At 37.9% G+C, this 21,074-nt stretch overlaps 1 protein-coding gene across 6 annotated transcripts in view; it reads right to left on the bottom strand.

The window, feature by feature from the left end:
- The window catches only part of DPY19L3 (dpy-19 like C-mannosyltransferase 3), a 35,545-nt gene extending 16,133 nt beyond the window's left edge, over positions 1–19,412 (bottom strand). For 5 of the 6 annotated variants that reach the window (XR_004242617.1, XR_004242615.1, XR_004242616.1 and 2 more), the window contains exons 1-13: positions 19,286–19,412; positions 17,986–18,128; positions 16,361–16,494; positions 9,881–9,971; positions 8,905–9,026; positions 8,556–8,701; positions 6,765–6,888; positions 6,170–6,304; positions 4,393–4,524; positions 3,301–3,402; positions 2,795–2,868; positions 2,395–2,553; positions 131–253 (exon numbers count right to left, since the gene is read on the bottom strand). Coding sequence is in view for 3 of the 6 variants with exons in the window: in XM_032121972.1 (XP_031977863.1) it covers positions 131–253; positions 2,395–2,553; positions 2,795–2,868; positions 3,301–3,402; positions 4,393–4,524; positions 6,170–6,304; positions 6,765–6,888; positions 8,556–8,701; positions 8,905–9,026; positions 9,881–9,971; positions 16,361–16,494; positions 17,986–18,088 (1,445 nt within the window). In the remaining 3 variants the exon portion in view is untranslated. Of the gene's footprint in view, positions 1–130; positions 254–2,394; positions 2,554–2,794; positions 2,869–3,300; positions 3,403–4,392; positions 4,525–6,169; positions 6,305–6,764; positions 6,889–8,555; positions 8,702–8,904; positions 9,027–9,880; positions 9,972–16,360; positions 16,495–17,985; positions 18,129–19,038; positions 19,145–19,285 lie in introns of those variants that run through there. The other variant, XM_032121973.1, reaches the window with a different exon arrangement.
- Positions 19,413–21,074: the final 1,662 nt, after the last annotated feature.

Here is a 21,074-nt window from a genome sequence, read left to right as displayed (position 1 = left end):
AAGTAGAAACACACCAGGAAGAAAAACAAGGTTCATGACCCTATCAGTTTGTGGCCAACATATTTTACACTCGTATAAAAATACACTCAATCATCTAAACAAGCCCTTAGCAGAATTAAAAAAAATATACCTCATTGTGCTTAATGCCAGACATCCAAAAAGAACTGTGTGAACTAAGCTGTAGGCAGCATCAGGCTTCAGTGTCACTGTGTATTCTTCCATTTTTTCCTTTAACTGGACTTGATTTGAACCACTAATTGAAGAAATAACACAAACAGCGTTATATTAAGTTCTGTAACATATTTCATATAGTTATCTGCATTTTAAAAAGCACTGAATCCTTCTGAGGCTGGAAAGCAGTACCATTGCTATCAGTTCACAATCTTCTATTGTATCTATGATATAATTAAGCATGATGCCACCAATTTGATGCAGCATCAGGTAATTTCATGTGTAGGTTTCTGGAAATGCAATGGGTTTAAATGGGCTGGATTAAAATGAGATAAAATTGTTTACAGCAAGGCAAGCCTGGTTGCTTGCCTGAAGCAGCAACTCCCATGTTCAGAGGGGCCTTTAATGAGAATGAAGAATTTAACTGGGATTTGTGGGGCTGTGCTGGTCTATCTGGATGCTACTAAAGCCATAGATTGGAAGTAGATTTAGAAAAAATGAGCCCTGGAAGGAGTGGTTATTGCTCGAGGTGTCTAGTCTTGTGAATATATGTGGAGGGCCTTTCAAAAAAAAAGAAGCTGCTTCAGTGTGTGGGGTTCTCCTGTTTTTTTTCAGAGTGGGGTTAAATGAGATAAATGCATTAAAAATAAGGGACACGTTTGGGATTACATTTAGGGTTGCTGAAAATAAGAGCTGCAGAATCTTTTCTTTATTTTTAAAACTGACTGATGCAGTAAGATTTTCAAGAAACTGGTTGAGCAGTACCAAGATGATTTACAGATGACTGACATTTGACAATTACTATTGTAATATCTAATTGTCATAACATAGTTTTAGAATGTCTTGGACACTCTCTCACTTTTCCTTTTATCCAGTCTTCCCTAAAATCTATGGTAGTGGCACCAGTCAGGTGACACTTCTTGAACTTTTGCTTAATCAAGTTTTGTATCATTCCTTCTACTTTTTGCCCAGGTTGTACATGTAAAAATGAGAGGTCTATTGTTGGAGTAAAAGCTTCTCTGGACCCAGGCCCAGAGGGAAGCCAAAGCACAGGGGTTGAATTAAAACCTTTAGATAAGCAGAGATACATGAATTCTCACCAAAGTGAAATAGAAATATAGATTTTTAACTTTTATAATTAAGTGCCTTAAACACTGAAAAGCTGCAGCAAAGAAACCTTAAACCACAGCTCTTACTGCAGCAGTGTTACCTTTTCACTGAATTCTTTACTTTAGACAAAATATAGATAGAATTATACTGTTCCCATTTTTTAGATCGAGTGTTCACATGAACAATAAGAGCTGATAGAAACTGTACACACAAATCTGTGTAATACCTGTGTAACACTTGTGTAAGGCTTATGACTGTTAGAATTAGACCAGGATAGGTTAAGGAAAGGAAAACTAGAATAGTGTGTTAATTTCATTGGTCAATTAATAAATATAATCCACACTTCTGTAAGAAAAAAATTAATTAGAAGAAACTAGAACTAGAAGAAGCAGCTGTTTTCTGCCTGCTGTTGCTGCCATTGCTGCTTGGCTTTATCATGTAACCCCCTTGAACTCTGCCTTCAAGAAAGCTGTGAGACTATGAAATAAAGAAATTAGCACAACAGCAGCCTCCTCTGCTCTCTTACCCTGCTCTGAGAAGGAAGGGTATCCAACAGTCTATAACGAACAATTTTTTTTTAACAGCAGTTCTGTCTGATTTTCTTCTGTGTTCTGTAGATACCTCAGAATCCCACAGATTAGCTCTGGGAACTGCCAGCAGTGATGCACACTTACAGGTCCTGCTCCTTCACACAGATTACAAAGTTCAGCACAGACTATTCCAGCTCATTTCTGGGCAGTTTGCAGGTAACACCTGGGAAATCTGTGATTTAGAGTGCTTTGCACAGGGAAAACAGGATGAACTAAAGAAACTAACATTTTCTATAGAGAGATCCTTCCCCTGCTTTCCCTCATCTCAAAAAACACCAACCAACATTACACAAACTGCAAAACTTCAACAGCAAAGAGCCTGACTGAATCTAAGGATGTTCCTTTGTTTACATTTTTAGCTTCAATAGGAAGTTACTTACTCTGCCTGATTTCTCTATCACACACCCTACTCCTCAGTAGCTGCGCAAAGCAATCCTGTATATGCTGCTGTATTCACCCGTCAGTTCCTCAGCCAGCTGAAGAAAACTGATAAAAATGTCAACTATCTTAAAACTGTATTTACCTGAGATTCCGAAAGGCAACAATTACAGCTGCTACTGTCAGAAGGAAGAGAACAAATCCGTAGGCGTAAAAAAGCAATGTACTGGAGAGTCTTGAAAAAGTATTTAGAGGTAGTAATCCAAAGGCTTCTTCACAAAGATACAGGTTAGCATCAAAATCTCTAAAAAAAAAATTAAAAATCCTTGTTCATGATGTAATTCATTAATTGATGTCAAAAAGATCCAAGTTTCTTTTTTCCCCAAGAAATTATAAAGTCATAGTTGTGCAGATTATTCTTAGGGCAAGTATGACAAAAATGAAGTAAAACTCAGTGATTTATTATACACATTTGAAATAAGAACAACATGAAGGCTTCAATTAAGGAAGTCAAACAAAAAAGCAAAACTGCAGCTAAATAGTACCTTGTTGCTCCAAATCCAAATTTTGCTTTCAGGAATTTGAATATATGCTCATCTGACTCAAGATTAAGAATTTTCTACAAAGTGGGGAAAGAGAAAGGAAATTGTATTTTAAATATCAAAAATGTCACACGGTAAATAGCATTTTTTGTCATATAAACGAGACTGTTTAACACGGGCTTACTAAGATGAGTGCTTTGCAATCAAAGAAACAGTCAGTTTTAACTCCATTCATTGTAAAGAAAATTCAATTAAAAACTTTGCAAATTCTCAGCAGTACAGATCTACAGCTGTTATAAAATTACCAACTATCTGGTGTTAATTCATGAATTTTTCAAATCCATATATCAAAGATTAGCAAAACGACCTTTAATTTATAAAATACAGTTTTTGAAGTGCAGAGAAATCTCACTGCAGTTTTTATTTAATGATATTATTGTAGACAGCTAACAAATAGCTTTTAACGTAATATAACTTTTAACTTTTTATATTAAAAATTATTTGCCTACCTTAATGAATTTATTTATGAGGAGAGTCAAGCACAAGACTAGTAGAACATGGAGGATAAGTTTCCCAAGCCTATTAAGCAAGCCACCCTTTTTTAGGTTTTTCTACAAAGAAGAAAACATTAGTATTTCAGTCTTTTTTTAATATACTTAGAACAAAAGCATCACAGGCTATTTGAAACAGGTGATCTGCTAGTCCCGAGCAGCACCAAATTTGTACTAAGGTCATGTAAGCAAAAATAGATACAGAGCCAAGTACCCAGAATAAAGATACATTTTTTGCACAAAACTGAAGGGACAAAGTCATAACTGTGATCTGGCAGAGTTTTGGAAGCAGCCAAACAGCCTTCCTTTGGCAGTGGCCCTATTGTACTTATAGAACTTATTCTCCTAATTTCCATAATACTGTGTGCCTTTTGAAATACCTACTCATTACACCTTGGCAATGAGTAGGTATTTCAACATGGCAAAGGTATCTTCTGGCTCTGTCAGCTGATAGGATTTTAAGCACTTTTCCATGTACAAGCTCCAGATCCAGATGAGCTGCTCACAGGCAAATGGGAATAGGTGCAGACAACAGGAATGGCCCTGCAAATTCCTTTCTTGTAGTCAGAGGCTGTCACCAGTGCCAGAATCAGAAAAAAGAGAACTGTAACTACAGCAAAAAACCCCTAATCTTTGAAAGGAACAATGGATTTCAGGAAGCTGAACTAGACACAAGCCTAGTTGTCCTAGTTGTTACTGGTTATTTTGTTGGAGGCAGATCCATAAATTCAAGGCAAGTCCTGCTGAAACAGTGTAAAGTCCATTTACGCAATTTTTTTTCAAGATCCAAACTGCAGCTTGCACAATAATTAATGTTAACAGCAGTCATGGAATTATAATGTCTGATGTGCTTGGTAAAGCTGCAGTTTGTGTAATGGAATTCATTATTTGATCAGGCAATGTTTGGGTTGCTGTATGCTACAGTAATTCCTCTAATTAGTATTAGTAAATGAAAATTATAATGCATTTAAATTACTTATTTACACACACACACACAAATATCTATAAATACTCTATTTAGTACTACTACATAAATATTTTGATACCTACCTGGATTGTTCTTGCTATTAAGACAGAAACATTGAAACTTATCAGTAATGATCCAAGAATCATAGAATTGAAGAACTGTAGGACACAGACCAGCAGTAATCCAGAAATCTGAATGATATAAAGCCATGTAACCTGTAACAATAATGAGTTTTTTATGTCTAGAAAACCCTACAGTCATAGCTGCTTTTCTCTCAATATGCTTTATAATTTATTTCAACATCAATTATTTTTGCAAAGAACATATCATCTTGCAGTAAATCATTAAAGGCATTACTATATCCTTTTTCTATTTATGTCCTGAACTATGCTTAGGTTAATATTTTATGCCCATTTTATACCCAAAGAAGCCTGATCCTACAGTCAAGCAGATAAAGTAAATAACTGCAGTTGGAGGAAAATATTAATTACTTAATATTTGGAAGATATTTTTATTTTCTTTAGTCCAGCAAGTGTTTCTGTAGCCTCTGAGATGTCGTTACAACTAATGAGTTATTGCTCAGTGCAGTTCAGCAATCCAACATCACCTGCCTTCTTAAACTTTGCAGTAATAGTTCAGTATAATCCCTTTCAGGTTATGCTAAACTATTATCAGTGTTCAGCTCAATGTAAACACTAAACCCCAGCTGATTTTCTGATACATTGGTACCAAAACATACATTTCACCTCACACAAAGATCCCGAGTTGCATTGTCTTACTGCAGTGGTGTAAATCAATACCAAAGAGCCCAACAAACTCCAGCACTTCTAAGTAGAGCTCTTTTGAAAATTAGTACAGACTAAGAGTGGTGTGGTAAGTCTGTTTTGGTATAACTCAGGATGAAGCTGTTAATTTGCTGACTTTTAAGGTAGCTGACCAGCCACATTAAATGTTGACTTGAGCTTGCAGTTGCAGATATAATGAAGAGTTCAGAAACTTAAGTAAGCCACATTTATCTTTACATGCAGCCACCATACTCATTTCAGTTAAATTAATACAATCAATAAAGTTCAAGTCTGCTTCAAATTTAAAATGAATTTACATGAATTACTCTTCATCCTCCTGTAACCTTTTCTAAAGTTAAAACCTTCTTCAACCATTGCAAGCTTTTGCCATGCCTGAAATGATCTTGGTAGAATTTCACAGCAATGTTAATGTCAAAGACAGTGTTTTTTATCTTCTGCAGTATATTTCTGTTTTGTAAGATTGACTGTCAATGATCCTTGACCTTCTTAGTAAGACTTGTTTTATTTTTTGGCTTATCCAGCTCAGCAACGCAGCAGGGGCAATGCTGTTTTTTTGTGGTGAATGTCAATGTAGGCAAGACAATTGCTTCTCCCCAGCAAACTGGTGTTCTGCTTCCCCCTCCTTGTGGTACTGAGCTTGCCCCTGACTGGCAAACAAGGATGCACAATGCTTGAGGCAAAATTCATACACTGCTATGACTTCAGCTTACACAAAGATTTCTTGTGGTACTTTTTTCTTCTGGCAACTTCAGGAGGCCACACTAAAGCTGTGGTATCAGATCAACTGTTAGGATGATGTTTAGAAGTGTCAAATAGTGTCTGAGAAAAAGTAGACAAAAATAAAATAGACATGGACTACACAAAGTGGGAAAAAAAATCAGAAATGGTGTTTTGATCCTTCATTTTTACACTTGCAGGATTCAAAGCACAAGGCACACTGTACAATCTGTATTACTCTGGGCATCAAGGCCACTGGTTAGGAAAATACCTTCAAGACTTTTGGTTTTATGAAGGCAAAAAGCCAAAAGCAGGTTATTTCCAAAGAGAAAGTTACCTTTGCTGTGGGAAGCATGTCCAAGCAGTCCAGTATGAATAATGCCAATGCTTGTATTAGCATCATAAACTGGTTAAATTGCCAAGTCAGGCTAAAGAGAAATGTTGCTATGAATACAGCCGTAAGTGTAAGTCTCTGGAAGGAGGGAACAAAGTTTTATTTAACTTTATCATTTCCTTCATTGAAACACAAACATCAAGCAAAAAGAACCCTCAACAAACCCAACCAAAACCCACCTTAATTTGGTTTTATTTTAAAACCACTTTTAAAACACTGAGTTTTCTAACTGCAGTAACAACTTGGAGGATAACAAACATTTTTTTGACTTAGAAATTCTTGACTTATGCCTATGGTTTATCACTGTAGTACCACTTGCAAGAAAACAGTGCAATCTCAGATAGTTTCAGCCCCCAGATTAAAATGCAATACGTGTTTTACTGTGGTATGAATAGCAGTTACTCGATCAAATGGAGGACCAGTAACTTAAGAACTGTTGGTCAAAGAAACTGTTATCATCCATTTGCTTTAATTCTGGCAGATCAGGACAGTTTTCTGTTACTAATTTTATTGAGTCATACTTGTCAGAAATACTCACTTCTTGAACAGGCTGTAAATGAGTTCTGAGTAGGTATGTGATGGCTGCTATCTGAACAGCAAAGAACGGCAGTGCCCAGTTCTCTCTTAAAGGAATGGTGAATTCTACCCTTGTAGTATCTACTCTGTAGAAAACGAAGAGTTTCACAAATTTCAAATCAAGAAAAAGCTCGGTGAGAGAGCTTGCAATGACAGGCATCTTTGTGCTACTTTAACTCCTTATTTATAAAAATGGAGGCTCTACACTCCAGTTCCTTCAACACGACTGGCTCTGAAAATAAATGGAGGTTCTGCAAGTTATCCATTGTTTCTGCATCTCAAATGATGTACTTAATCTTCACTAACTGTAAAAAAATATACTATGGATTACATCTTATTTACGAAGCACATCTTGGATAATTTAGAAACGAAAAAACAAACCCCAAACTAAAAGCACTCCCAAAATCCAGCATGTGCATTTCCCCACCACAGGTCATTTTACTTCAATTTTTGGTTTACAAATGTACATATAAGAATATAAACAGAATATAATCTTCACTGTGATCCCAATGCTCTGAGTAGTTTGAACACAGCTAAATCGGTTATGAGCTTCTGGTCATTTTTTGAAGCTTTTCAACACCAGAAATACACGATGGAAGAATTCCCTAAAGAATGGTCATCTGCAAAACCTGAATTAAAAGTTAAAAACAAAAAATAATTCTCTTTTTCCTGGTGTAGAGAAAATATTTGCTAAAACGGAACGTAAGCAACGTATCAGACGTGCTTAGCTGGAGGAAAAAAGTGTCTAAATGGAGTTACTCAGTAGCCTCAGATGTACTTCATCTGGACAGAAAGTCTTTATCCAAATCCATTCCATGCACTTATTCTATTGCATAAAGGAGAACAAGCTCTCATTGTTCACCAATTATTAGAAAAGATGGACAAATTTGCTCTAAAAATTCTGTAAATGGAGAAGATGACCTCATAAAAGAAATGTGTGAAATACTGTACATTGCACATGGCTTTTAATTACTTTTGTATTTGGAGGAAGAAACATCTTGCCTCCATACACGTATAATTATTCTGTAGTGGATGTGCTTGCAGATAAATTCCTTTAGAGCTGCTCATTAACATATCAAACATTTCTAGTAGAACCAAGACTGTACTTTTATCTTCTTGATTAATTTACAGGTAACAGCCTATGTCACCAGTCTTAGCTTCAAGCCAGCAGCTTATTTCTGGCATAAAGCCAGTTCTTAGGTTTTTATCTCCAAATTGATAATTCTTCAAGTCATAAAGCATTAGAACAGCTCAATTACCATCTTTTTTTTTCTGTGAGTGTTATTGCAGATGTTGACAGGAATAAGGGGAGAGAGAAGCTGAACTTCTGATGAGCAGAGGTTGTGGAAGGAACCCCTGGAGGCTGGGTGTGAGGCAGTGAGGAGACACCTGAAGGGCTTACATGCAGATGTCTTTAACACCTAAGTGATCTTAGGCTGGAGAAGACAGGGTACATCACCTGGAGCTCCAGACACATCTGAAAGACTTAGTCCACTTTCAGAGACGAATTTAAGACAAAATTTTCTACTCAAACTTCCTGAAACTTTAAAAGCCCAGTTTGATATGTCAGCTCATTTCTGATTATTTTCTAATTATTTTGTGTTATTTCAACATTTTTTCCATTTCCTGGCTAACTGGAGAGAGGCCTTATAGTTTCATGTTTTGCCCAATTAATCATGTAGTTAAAGCTTTAATGCCTTACCTTTGAAACTAGGTACAATTTTAGAAAGATTGAATGTTTAATCTCACTTACCTGTTTGTAATATACCAGCATGCTGCCAACAACCCTGAAAGCCATGTTCCACTAAGAAGCCAGCTTGTTACATACAGAGCAATGACATAAACTGCCTGAAGTCCAAACAAAGTGTAGATATAAAAATAAACAGGCTCTAGGTATTGCTGTAAAACACAAGAATACTGATGTTGACATTAAAACACTCACGGGGCGGGGATTATATTTAGTATGAATTAGGTTTTGCTTTTACAAATTAAAAAGGCATCAGGAATATTTCTAATTAGAAAATATCTACAAAGGGGAGCTATGATTCACTGCGCAATCTTCATAATGCACTTACAATCTAAAGCCATAAATAAATGCCTACCTGAATTGGAAGAATCCTATACAGAATGCTGAGAAACACCTCCTGGTAAACATTCATTCTTTCAAGTATGTTAATTGTCCTCACAGATTCAGTTTTATTGTCATATACTAAACCATGTAAACCTTAATGATAAAGAGAAATTGAAATAGGAGATTGTCATTTTCCCCCTCCATCTTCATTTGAACAGTGAATAACTTTTTCAAAGGTATTTTAGGATCTCTCATCAGAAACTGCAAACTTTGAGTCAACGATTCAGAACACATTACCTCTGAATCAACATGACCTTCTGAGGTCTTCAGTCTCCCTGCTTCAAATGTGACTCACAGTGCTAATTCAAGTACCATATATTTAGTAATGTATAAAACATTTATTTTTATACTTCCATCCCCAGCACAGAATCTGTGGTACATTCTGGATCCTGAGAACTGTTCTTGGCACTACTTTGATCACAGGTGAAGTTAATATTGAAAAACATGTAGTATAAGTAAAATTTCTAGGGAGAAACAGCTAAATATCTAGAAAACATGAGACTGTCACAGAAAGCCTGATCACTGTATATGATTTCCTTGAAAGCTGCTCCTGTGTCACTTACTGTCCAGGAATACAGCAAAAAACATTGCCCCTTTCCCACAAATAGCTCATAGTTCAAATTAAACAACAGAAGAAAGAAATGGAAGTAATAAACTGAATAAACCAGCAAGCTGGAACCTCAATAGATATGAAAGTTGTCCCTCAAAGTGATTGCCTTCATCAGCTCATGAAGGTGTGGCACAGAAACCGATGCATTATTGTGAAATTTATTATGTCCATAACTTAGTGGCTCCCTGACATATGAACAGAATAAATCTGTCTCCAGTACAACTGTTACACTATCTTTCATAGTTATGGTATGCCTTGTTGTTCTCAATTATATTTGGAAAAAAGCCCCAACCAAACCTAAAAATAGCTGCAAAACTTACTTTACAGTTTACAATACCTTGCTGTATGGAAGCAGCCTGAATCATCTGTTTGTAGTAGGAATAATAAAGTCCACACTCGGTTCTGAATGAAATTTCTCTTTCAACCTCCTGCAAGTGAAGTTCAATAGTAAATTCACTTTCCATTTCCTTTTCACCATCATCCAAAGCTGCCTTCAACTCAAATTCTTGCTGCACCAGGGAAACCAACCTCCAGAGAGGCTTCAGTCTTTGGGTTTCTTATTCTACACAACTTACTTCAACTAAAGGTAAAAATACATGGACAAATTAGGGTGAGAGGCAAATGGCTGGGGTGTAAATGACTCTTTTAACTGGAGAAATGTACGTGCTTTTTGTGATTCTGATATGCTGCTTGGAAATATTTTGGCTATTTCACTACTTTTTTGTAATGTGACAAGCTTAGATGGGCACAGAGGCCCAGAGCTGGACTGTAAAGCTGCATACCCTTGCTTTGTGCATTTAACCTTTTCTTCCAGAAGTAGTTATCCCATTGGGTTCCACGGCTTTGCCAGCTTAAGGCTCAATTAATTCAGTGTGCTATATGGGGGCTGCACCATAATGCCAGGGACATTTCAGCTGGCAGGGGATGCTGCTGCCCACTTGTTCAACACTGCTTCTTGCAGGAAGCCAGCTGTCATCGCTCTCACTCTTAAATTACAGGTGAAAGGAAAAGGAACTCTTTACTTGGCTTTAGTGCTAGGTGAACTTCTTATTTTTAATTTTAAAATGTTCAAATTATTTAAACGAGGTGCACTTCAAACCAAGTACATTCCAAACTATGCCTTTTTCTTGGCTGATATTGCAGCAGATGGAGTCTAGTGAGATCTGAAAGCTCTTTGCTTTGGAATGCACTTCCTTTTGTTACCTCATTAGTTGTGAAGACCTAACGAAATTTAACAAATCCACAATGCTGGGCAACCACACTTAAACAAGATTGCAAGAACAACCAGTCTGAAGAGAACTAACAGACATCTTATACAGAATTATTCTATTATTAGTGATCTTTTTAGTAGTTTGTATAATAACATCCCAGCAAATGTATCTCCTAAGCAGTAAGTTATAAAAGGTCTCTACCCACTTAAAGGAAGTTTATACTGAGATTTGAAAATCCAGTGAAATCCCTGTATGTGGTATATGCAAGTCACAAAAAAATTTATGTGATTTCTAAAAATAACCTTGGGAATTCATCTTTCTTTACAAAAGAATGTTACTGAAATATCAGAATATTACTTTTTCAGAGACTCTTATGAATGCCATTCTGGTTAATGCAACCTTGCACAGAACCCCAAGACTTTCATCTTCCTCATACAGTCCCAACTCTTTTGCTGGAGCAGAATCAATTCTATTTCAGACCTAACATAAAGCTAGATAAAAAAATCATGTTCTTCTTTTCTGTACTGCCCATTATAGGTTCTTATCTCAAAGCATGTGTTTTATTGAAGTCAACTGTTGACAAACCAATATTAGTTCTGGTCTGAGAAAAGTCAACAGATAAAAGCACAAGTGATTCAATCTAAGTTCACCATTAAACTCTCCAGCTGCCCTATGACATATAAACCATCATTATACCAAAAGTCACAGACTTGGCAAAATGAGAGTCCTGGATTTTGAACAAGCTCTAGTTTCAAATTCACCACTACTGAAAAGTTTTCTAATGCCAAAAAGTGGCTGACTCTTAAATGCTCATAAAGTAAAAAAAAAAAAAAAAAACAGAGAATGCTAACATTTGGAATTTATTAAGGGGGAGAGAGGAGTCACAGAGGGGGATCTAATTAGCAAAAATGCATTCAAACATGATTAATTTATAATCCTGGCACCAGCTGTATTCAACCAAATGCTATACTTTATGAGACAAACACTAGTGAGTTTTACATCTGTTTCACGCTAAGATAACATCTGTTTTATTCACTCAAAATACTTTTCCAGTTCTACAGCAATTTATACTTTTCCTGGCATTCCATGTCAATAAAAACACACAGACTTATGGGTAAACATTGTAAGAGCACATGCTTATCTGTCTGTATATTCACTTTGTGAGGTTTTAACAAAGAAGTTACCACTATTCCAAGGGAAAAATAAAGAACACTGTCCTCTGGGACACACAGAGAGCTGTATATTATTTCAATTTATGCAATTGTATCCTAATAATATTCACAACCAAGGACTTTCTCTCAAGGGCAGTGCAAAATTCTAGAGCTTAGGATTCCTCAAACTCCTTAAGCAACTCCTTCAGAATGCTGAGCAAGCAGCCAAAGTCTGAATTTGAGTTTTTCTATAAATATTGAGCATAAATAAAGCTCCAATTACTTTTCTTTTTTTGACATAGCTAAAACAAAATTTGTGTAATTGAAACTATTTATTAGCTTTTCAATTTAAGACCAGGAAGATTTGAAAATCTTCTTAAGTGTACAAGTAGAAACTCAACACACAGCTGCTGTCAACGTTCCCAGTGGAGAACAAGCCTTCAGCAAATGTATTTAATCCTTGGACATCCCTCCTGGCTGGTTAACCTCAAGCCCATCTGTTTGAATGGCACGTTCCAGATCAGACTTCTGATCCACAGTAAAAGTACCCCTAACACCTCAACAGGCACTTCTGTGGAGAAGTACTACCAAAGTCCCGGACTGCCCTCCTTCCCTTCATGCCTGAGCATTCCCTTTGTACAGTTCTCATTACCCGTTTCCCCGCCTTTCTTCATCGAATCATTGAATGTTTGGGGTTGGAAGGGACCTTAAAGCCCATCCAGTGCCACGCCCTGCACTATCTCAGGTTTCTCCAAGCCTGTACAACCTGGCCTTGGACACCTCCAGGAATGGGGTAGACACAGCTTCTCTGGGCAAAAATCTTTGTTTTGTATTCAAAATGTGAAGAGGGAAAATACGAGCATATCACAGACTAAATCCTGGCATTTTTATCCTGAAAGACTTACAATCTTATATTTTTATTCCTGACTTCCTGCAAGCAGCAATTTTAAAAAGGAAAAATCAATAACAGTATCTAAATGCTTACTCAGAAGGGGAGAAAAAGAAATGAATGTCTGAAGTTTATCTGTTTTTCTTACAGTATTAATTTGCTATGTGGCCTTGGCTCATTCCTGTTCAAAGTTTCTTCAGAATTTGCAGTTGAACAAGCAATGCAATGGCTGACAGGAGAGGTGGCCCCCCATTTTGTTATTTTCATAGCAGATTCTGTTCCTAAAAGATGCTACACTGGAGGGGCAGCCACTAAACTGCTACTGAAAACCACTGAAAATAGACAAGCCATTTCAGATGTGTTATGCCAGAACATTTACAGAAAACTGAGAAAGGATTTTTGGATAACAAATCTGTTTTGACTTTCACCATCACAAACAGGAATGTTTGCTGGTTTAATGCATATGAGAAGGGATTCAAGATTTTTTGATCAAGATAAGTGTTTATAACCTGTGATCCCTGCTGGAAGGGGACACAAACACAGCTTCCGACTAGGTGACGCCGTTTGCTGAATCTTTTCTGTTTCCTTTTTTTTTGGTCATTCTCTCAGGAAGTTTAAAAAAAAAAAAAAAAGGAGCAATTGTGTACCTCTTTCATTGCATAAACCACTTTTCAAGACGTGCTTTTTTCAGTTTTTCTGGTAAGAAAACAATTGTACATCTTTCTCCTGTGACCATGGCAAATTGATAATAGCAGGCACATTTACCAGCAAAGAAGAACAAGACTCACACACAGAGCAGCAGCTGAAATCAATGCACTGTTGAAAGCCATATTCAAAATACAGCAAAACAGTTTAACAACGACCAGACAGTTTTTCTAGTTGGGTGAACCATTGCTGGAAGACACCCAAAACAGAATTGGCTTTCGATGAATTGCAATTGAAATTACAGAAAGGCAATCACTGCAAGTGTGTGTGCAAGTTCTGACTCCAATTATTTAGGAGTTAGGAATCATGACTTTGCATAATGAACTCTTTTTACTTCCAATTTTTAGGGTTGAGTACAACTGCATACTTTTTAAATATGCAGTCACAGTGTTCATGTATCATTAGGGTCCTCAGAAAAAAAATTCCATCTTTTGCACCTAAAAGGTGCAGGTACAAACATCTGCCTGGTGCAAAAGTGTCAGGAAAACACTGCAGACCTGCTGCTGCTGCTGTACAATTAGAAGAATACCTTCATGTAAAAGAAAAGATGACAAAACAAGTCTCCCATTACATCTCTAATTATTTAGTTGCTACACAGACCCTTCTGAGCATGAATTCTTATGATGTGACCAATAGTAGCTTATTGGATGAAAGGAATAAAGTTCAGGGGGATAATAAATTGTTATATAGTTTTTGTATCAGATTTCAGGAACATAAATCCACAAATCTGCCCCATTTGTAGCCAGTTTAGGGTGACTGAAGTTAGTAGTTCAAAATATATGGAAATAGAATTGATTTAGAATTTTTCTTTTCTATGCTGCAGAGCAGTGGTGATGCACTATGGTATTCCACAGGCATGGGGGTTAATAAAGCATTGGATTTGCATTTGTAGTACACCCATTTATTCTATATATTATGTTTAATAAAAATAGAATGAAATCACCTTTGCATTTCACTAAGCAAGGCAATTGTGAAATTCTGGGGCAAAGATTATACTACAGTCTTCCCTTCTGAGAATCTGGGCAGGAGTATGAACTAAAATAAAACTTACTCTTTTCAAACTTTTTGAAAGTTCAGCTAATATTTGCAAAAATATATGCTTTGGCCAAACTATAAAATGTTAGAGAAAAAGGCAAACTTTCCACTTATTTTCCATGTAATTCCTTAGGGTCTTATCTTTCTTAGTATATACTGTGTGCTGTAATGACAAGATTAGCCAATTCAGAAGTGCTGAAAAACACGTATATACCCCTAGAGACCACACTCCTACACACAGGCACAGAGACATCTGTGTATTGTTTTATAGATATTGGGATGAGCCTGCCTGCCTCAGCTTTGCAGGAAATTTCAGACTCCTCACACAGTCTTCTCCTCCCATACTACTCCTAAAGCAGTATTTTGTTTAAAATTAGCACTGTAGCCCCATGCATTCTCTGGTGGAGATCACATCCCACTGAATAAGGGACACTGTGAGACCAGAGAGTATCTGCAGCTCTTTCTTCTTTAGCCTGCTGGTAGATGAACTTAATGCTTTTTAAAATCTTTCCATCAAATTGGCTGAAATTGCTCTTGTTCCAGTGTTACTAGCTATCAATCACCTCTGTGGGATGAAATAAGAGCTACAGAGACAACAGAATCCAGACTACAAAAAACAAAGGGGGTTTATTTCAGTTTTGATATCTAGTGGCATTCTATTATACTTAAAATGAAAACAACCATTATCAAATGAAACAAGCGTTTCATCCATTGAGGGGATAACTTAATTACAAACACAGAATTGCTTATCTCAGTGAACTTTGTGCTCCTCTGGATCAGTCTGACAGAATAAAAAAGCTGTATCCATTATGTTCATACATTGCCACAAGCCCATGCCTGCTTGTACTTCAGTATATACAACACCTTGAAATTATTCACTGCTTGCTTTTGGAAGGAAAAGGCAAACCCAAGGCATACCTTCAATATACTGTGTACAATCTATCTGTATCATCAAGGGAAGATCGTGGTGGGTATGACACAGTACTGCATGTATAATACAACACCAGTTGTTTCAGTAAATGCAAATTATTTGTATTAGGGGAATATAAATGTCTCTGCAACACAAAAAGTGTGTAGCATAGAAAAGACATATTGCAAGGCAACTATTCCAGTTAAATATATGTACTCTTTGAATAACACAATACACAGACCTAGCAGAATGAATTTTAGGCATTTGAAAGGGAAATGACTCACCTGTTCTTTTCTCTGGTTAAATTTAGCTATGGGTACAGCTGCATTATTTTCTCTGCAGTGATTCTAGGAAAAAACTAGTCAGTCCTGGGTCTTGGGAATGGTTGGGTTTACATCAGCGAATGGCTGAAATGTGTTTTGAGGTTTGCACATTTAGGATGACATTACATAAAATTAGTATTGAATACCAAGAGACTGTCCCTAAACTGTATTACAGTATCACAGTATAAATACAACTGAGGAATTGTGTGCCAGGATTTTGCATATTGTTTCTTCTAACTGTTGGTTCTTATTTTAATTTTAGATTGCTTTGGATAAAAGTAAGATGATTCTAGAAAAACATATAGTAAAATGTTGAAATTCTATTGTAGATAAAGATCAACATTTGGAAGAACCATTGCTACAACTCAGACAGGAGCTCTTCAGCAATATTTTTAGAGAAAAATTGGGGACAGGTATTTATAGAACTGAGGAAGTACGGTGGGAAGGGAAGCACAGCTTTTTTTAAATTGAATTTTTAGAAAAGAAATATTCTGGTTTTGAGCAAGACAAATACATAAACAAATGAAATTTCATTTAATGCTCATATTAATGCTCCACAAAAGCACTGATGGAACTAGGAAAATGACTGTTACCTTGATATTGGAAAACCACAGGTCATTTTCATGCAGTGTAGCCACATAAACAGAAGTAAGAAGTCCAAGAGAGATGGCAAAAATTCCACCAACAGTTATTGAGAGTATGTTCCACAGCTTTCCACCTGTAGGATCTTGGAAGAAAAATATTTCAGTCTGTAATTGTGAAACACATAACTGAACCTATAGGGATTTTGGAAAGCCATTTATACATTGCCTATGCTAGTACAGTTCACATTCTCCAGGTAACAGGACACCTGGTTTTAACGCATCTTTATGGAGATGTGTTTTTTATTTTCTATATAGGAAAATCAGAGTATTTTATTTACATACAAAGTGAAATAAAGTGTGCCTCAATTGGTATACTTTAAATTTAAGATCACCACGATCCTACACAATTTTAGCTCGATGCCATAACTAATTTGTATATCTGATTTGGAATATCTTCCAGAACTTTTTAAATTCAATCAATACAGGATGACTGATCACAAAGCAAGAAATTCCTGTCTCCTTCACAGGTCTAAAAATGGCTTCCTTTTTTGGGTGGTTTGCTCGGTTTTTGTAAAAAACAACAGTGAAGGTTCAGAAGCCTCACTAAATACCCACAAAGAGACTGAGCAGCAGCCAAAGCAGCCTTTGGTAATGGTGTCATGCTTTGAATTGCAGATGGCCTCCTGCTGACATCAGAGCAAGATCAGGGATGGGATGATGGGAAAGAAAGGATGTGTTTCTAGGTACCTCCAGCCCTTCACTGTACACTTACATTCCTGGGGCTTGAGTTTGTTGGGGTTTTTGTTTGCTTTTATAAAGCTGATGTAAGGTTTAATATGGATTAGTGATCTGGAATTGTGTCTTTGAAATGGCTGTTTTATACTGTGTGTGACATCTACTTAAGGGTTCCAACCATCCAAGTCCATGGAACTGAGGGCTGGGCTGCAGAACTATGATCACTTTCCCTTTTTGTATATAGCCTAAGTGTATTTGTGCAGAAACAACCATGTAACTTTCCTTTCACCTGCCCAAATGCAGAGAAACATTTAGAATTTAGATCAAAACATCCCTTAGAAAAAGTTAATCTAAAAATCTCCCCAAAACCAATGAACTTTGTCAGCTCTAAAGCTATAATTCCATACAAAAATGTTTTCAGAATTTCATTACTTAAACAGATCCTGGAATTAAGACACTTAATGTCTCTCTTTTAAATTTACCGAACTAGTGTCCTGTAAATTAAAAAGCAAAAGTTTGCAGTTAAATTCAGATTTTATAAGCAACTTGCCTATTTTTAAGATGAAGACACCTCATCAGCTGTCTTCAAATCCTTTTACATTACCAATGATTTGGACTGGGATTCTTTTAAGAACTTTGGATGGCTGCATACAATTTGATAGTGTGTCACTGATAATAAATTGAAAAAGAATTGTTCTCACCAATTTAAATCAGGATTTTAAAATAGAGACAAGACTGACATGCAGCAATCTACATGAGACCCTCTGTGTCATCCAAATAATTTTGTGATATTCAAGTATGGAAATGCATTTGGTACATACCTAGTTCTGACCTTTGCTTAGGACAGATCAAAAGCTAAACACTACTAAAAAGCCATAACATCACTTTTCATTACCCACCAGACAGAATTTTTCCATCAGGCTTCACATTTGTCTCCTCTGAAGGCTGATCTTCAGCTGCTTCTGTGCCTTTTCCAACCCTTCTCTGTCTTATGGTTGTCATGATGCCAGTCACTTTAATTCATTATTCTTCAGCCTGACTCCTAAATGGACACACATGAGCAATGCATCTTCCTACCCAAACAGTCACTTGATACTGTATGAAATATGTGAAAATAGAACCACATCTTACTGACATCGCAGACTTTGACTTATAGAACTCTACTATACCTAAAGTCTCTTACCAAAATGCAAGGTTTTTCTTTAAATCTGTACCACTCAGAGAGCAAGTGAAAGTATAGAAAGCATTATCCTAAGTTTATAAAGACTTATGTTCACTATTTTACATACTCTTGAACAGGTTTTCAGAATGGTTCATTATTTTGACTGCCCTCACTATTTTAGCTCTTGATTCAAAATGCACACCAGGTTCCCCCTTTTTAAAAAGGCTGAGCCCTTCAAAGAAAAATTAGCCTTTTCAGCATATTTTAGTTGGGTGCCTAAAATATTAAGCCAATCATTTAAACCCTGGCTTTCAGGAAATCCCCAATAAAGGGGGCCAAAACATGCAAAAACGATGCCAGAGAACACGTGTTATAAAAAACTAGAGATAACATTAAAAAAAAAAAAGCTTGATGTTTTATATACCATAGAACTTGAGAACATCACAAGACAAGACGCTCAGCCAGTCATTGCCCTATCAACTGCCAGGTGCGCTCAGCTCTCTGAGCACGGTCCATACACAGAACTGCTCTCGCCCCGCCACTCTGCAATCAATGCCATCCCACCCTGAAGGCACAAATCCGCTCCATCCCCAGCGAGCAACAGCTGCTCCTTGCGCTGCCACCGGTGTAACTGGCTGCTGCTGGCAGCGCTGCAGGGAACACGCCCCAACCACGTAACTTTGTTTAATGCTTTTACAGCGGATTAGCTTCGCCTCCTCCTCACACACCTGGGAAAACACATGGGGAACTACGCGAGCTTACGGTTTGGAAGAGCTGGTTTGTAGCACACCTGACAATTAATTAGCAAAGGCAAGATGCTCATCCCCTCGCCGCTCGCTGTGCGCGGTGCCAGCGCTCCTCACACGGCGCTGCCGCAGGGCTCGGCGCCGCCGGGGCGGACAGGGACACCCCCGGCCCCGCAGCCACGGAGCCCCGGGCCCGGGGCAGGGGCAGGGCCGGGCCCGGGGCTCCCCGCGGCCTGCGCGGCCCCGCGGCGGCTCCCCCCGCCCGCTTCCCCCGGCCCCGCGCCCCGGTACCTGCGGGCGCTCCGCGGGCCGCGGCCGCTGCTGCCGGCGCTGCTGCGGGAGCCGCCCGGGCCCCGCCGCGGGTAGGGACAGGGGAAGGGAAGGGAAGGGAAAGGGGAAGGGAAAGGGGAAGGGGCGGGCGCGGCGCCGGGTGCTCGGCCCTGCTGGGCGGAGACCGAGAGCCGGGGCGGGCACAGCCGCCCGTCACAGGCCCAGCCCCCCCGCCCCGACTGCCTTTCCATCGCTGGTTTGAATTCCCCAGGGCGGGCGTGCGGCGGAAATCCGGCACATCGAGCGACGGTGAGGGTTTAGATTGATGCATCCCTTATTGGGAACTGGGCTGTGGGGCCCCCGATCGGGGCCCGCTCCCCCCGAGGGTCGCGCTGTCCCGCTGGGCTTCAGCCGGCGGGGAGGATGCTGTGCTAAAATAGTGCCCTAGAATTTATTTGTAGTGTTTTTTAATGTATTTCTCACCGCCCTCCCCCGCCCCATCCGCCCTCCCGATACCGTACCGTATATGTGTGATTTAAAAACTGAAATTAGAGCTGCGTCTTCTGTTCAACTCATTATAAGCTCCACTGTATTTCTTGCTTAACTGCACCATAAACGTTTAAAGGGGGGAAAGACTTTTTGTAGCTGGAAGATAACGGCAATACCAGACTTTGTTCTACTTAATGGCTACAACCTACCCCTGCAATAAGTCTTTATTGTAAGTTTTATTTGCACTGTCTTTAGTTATAGTAGAAAAAACTATGCCCCATGAAGCCATAACCAACAAACCGACTCCAGGTCCTATCACAGAAAGCTGGTTCTACTTATCCACTATTTGTAAAGAGGCCAATGTAAAGTAAATTCTACAAGAACAAGAGGTTACAGAAATGGTTTAGAAAACATAATCGGTTAAGAGCTTTAAAAATCCCTGAGAATGCGGGAGTTTACTTAATTCTCCTGTGTTTTATGACACCGTGCATGGATGTAATGGATTTGTATGTGGTAAGTCACTATGCTCAGCTAAGTTTTCCATTTTGTGGGAACGATTGCACAGGACCAGCAGTACAAATCTCACTAACATTCCTGAAGTACTAACACAACCTACATTGCAGAACAGTGTTATTAGAACTAAAAAGTTTGTGTAATATACAAACCTACACAGCTTTACAAAGTTGTTAATGTAAATGTATATATAATTGTTATAATTGTTAATGTATCTAAATGTTCAGCTGTCACCTTCCTTTTGAAATACTAACACCTATTGTTCGAGTTTTAAATAGCAGAAGATTAGATAGGGGAAATAAAAAATGCATTTTTCCTCAATTCTGTATATTTTAATAGGTCATTTCCTGTTGCAATAAATGTTTAAGTACAGCACTAGGAAAAAAAATGGAGTTATTATTTAACATATTCTCACTGAAGCAATTTATTATTTAGGCAAAATGTCCGTTGATAGAAATTTAATGTTTCAAGTTATGAGAATACAGAAAAACTAAAGAGCTTCCAGATTGATATTAATATCTGAAAATTGTAAATTAAAATTCACCAGACTGTGGCTTGCAATCAGTAATACTGATTATTGTATCATTACTGTATTGTTACAATACTGTTGCAATGCTGGCTTTTTACTTGCCAAAATAACACAAGGATATTTAACAATATTCTGTTTGCTCATTCTGTTCCAACTAGATCGAGTAGGGAAGTCTTCGTGTTAGTACCCAGCTATCCATAATCCCAGCAAATGCCAAACATCTACAAACCACTGCGCACAGGAAATGGTTGGAAGAAACTTGAGATTCAATTTATTTGC

This window comes from Corvus moneduloides, chromosome 12, assembly GCF_009650955.1.
Source record: "Corvus moneduloides isolate bCorMon1 chromosome 12, bCorMon1.pri, whole genome shotgun sequence".
Classification (NCBI taxonomy): Eukaryota; Metazoa; Chordata; class Aves; order Passeriformes; family Corvidae; genus Corvus; species Corvus moneduloides.
This window is presented reverse-complemented; position numbering and strand designations above follow the sequence as displayed.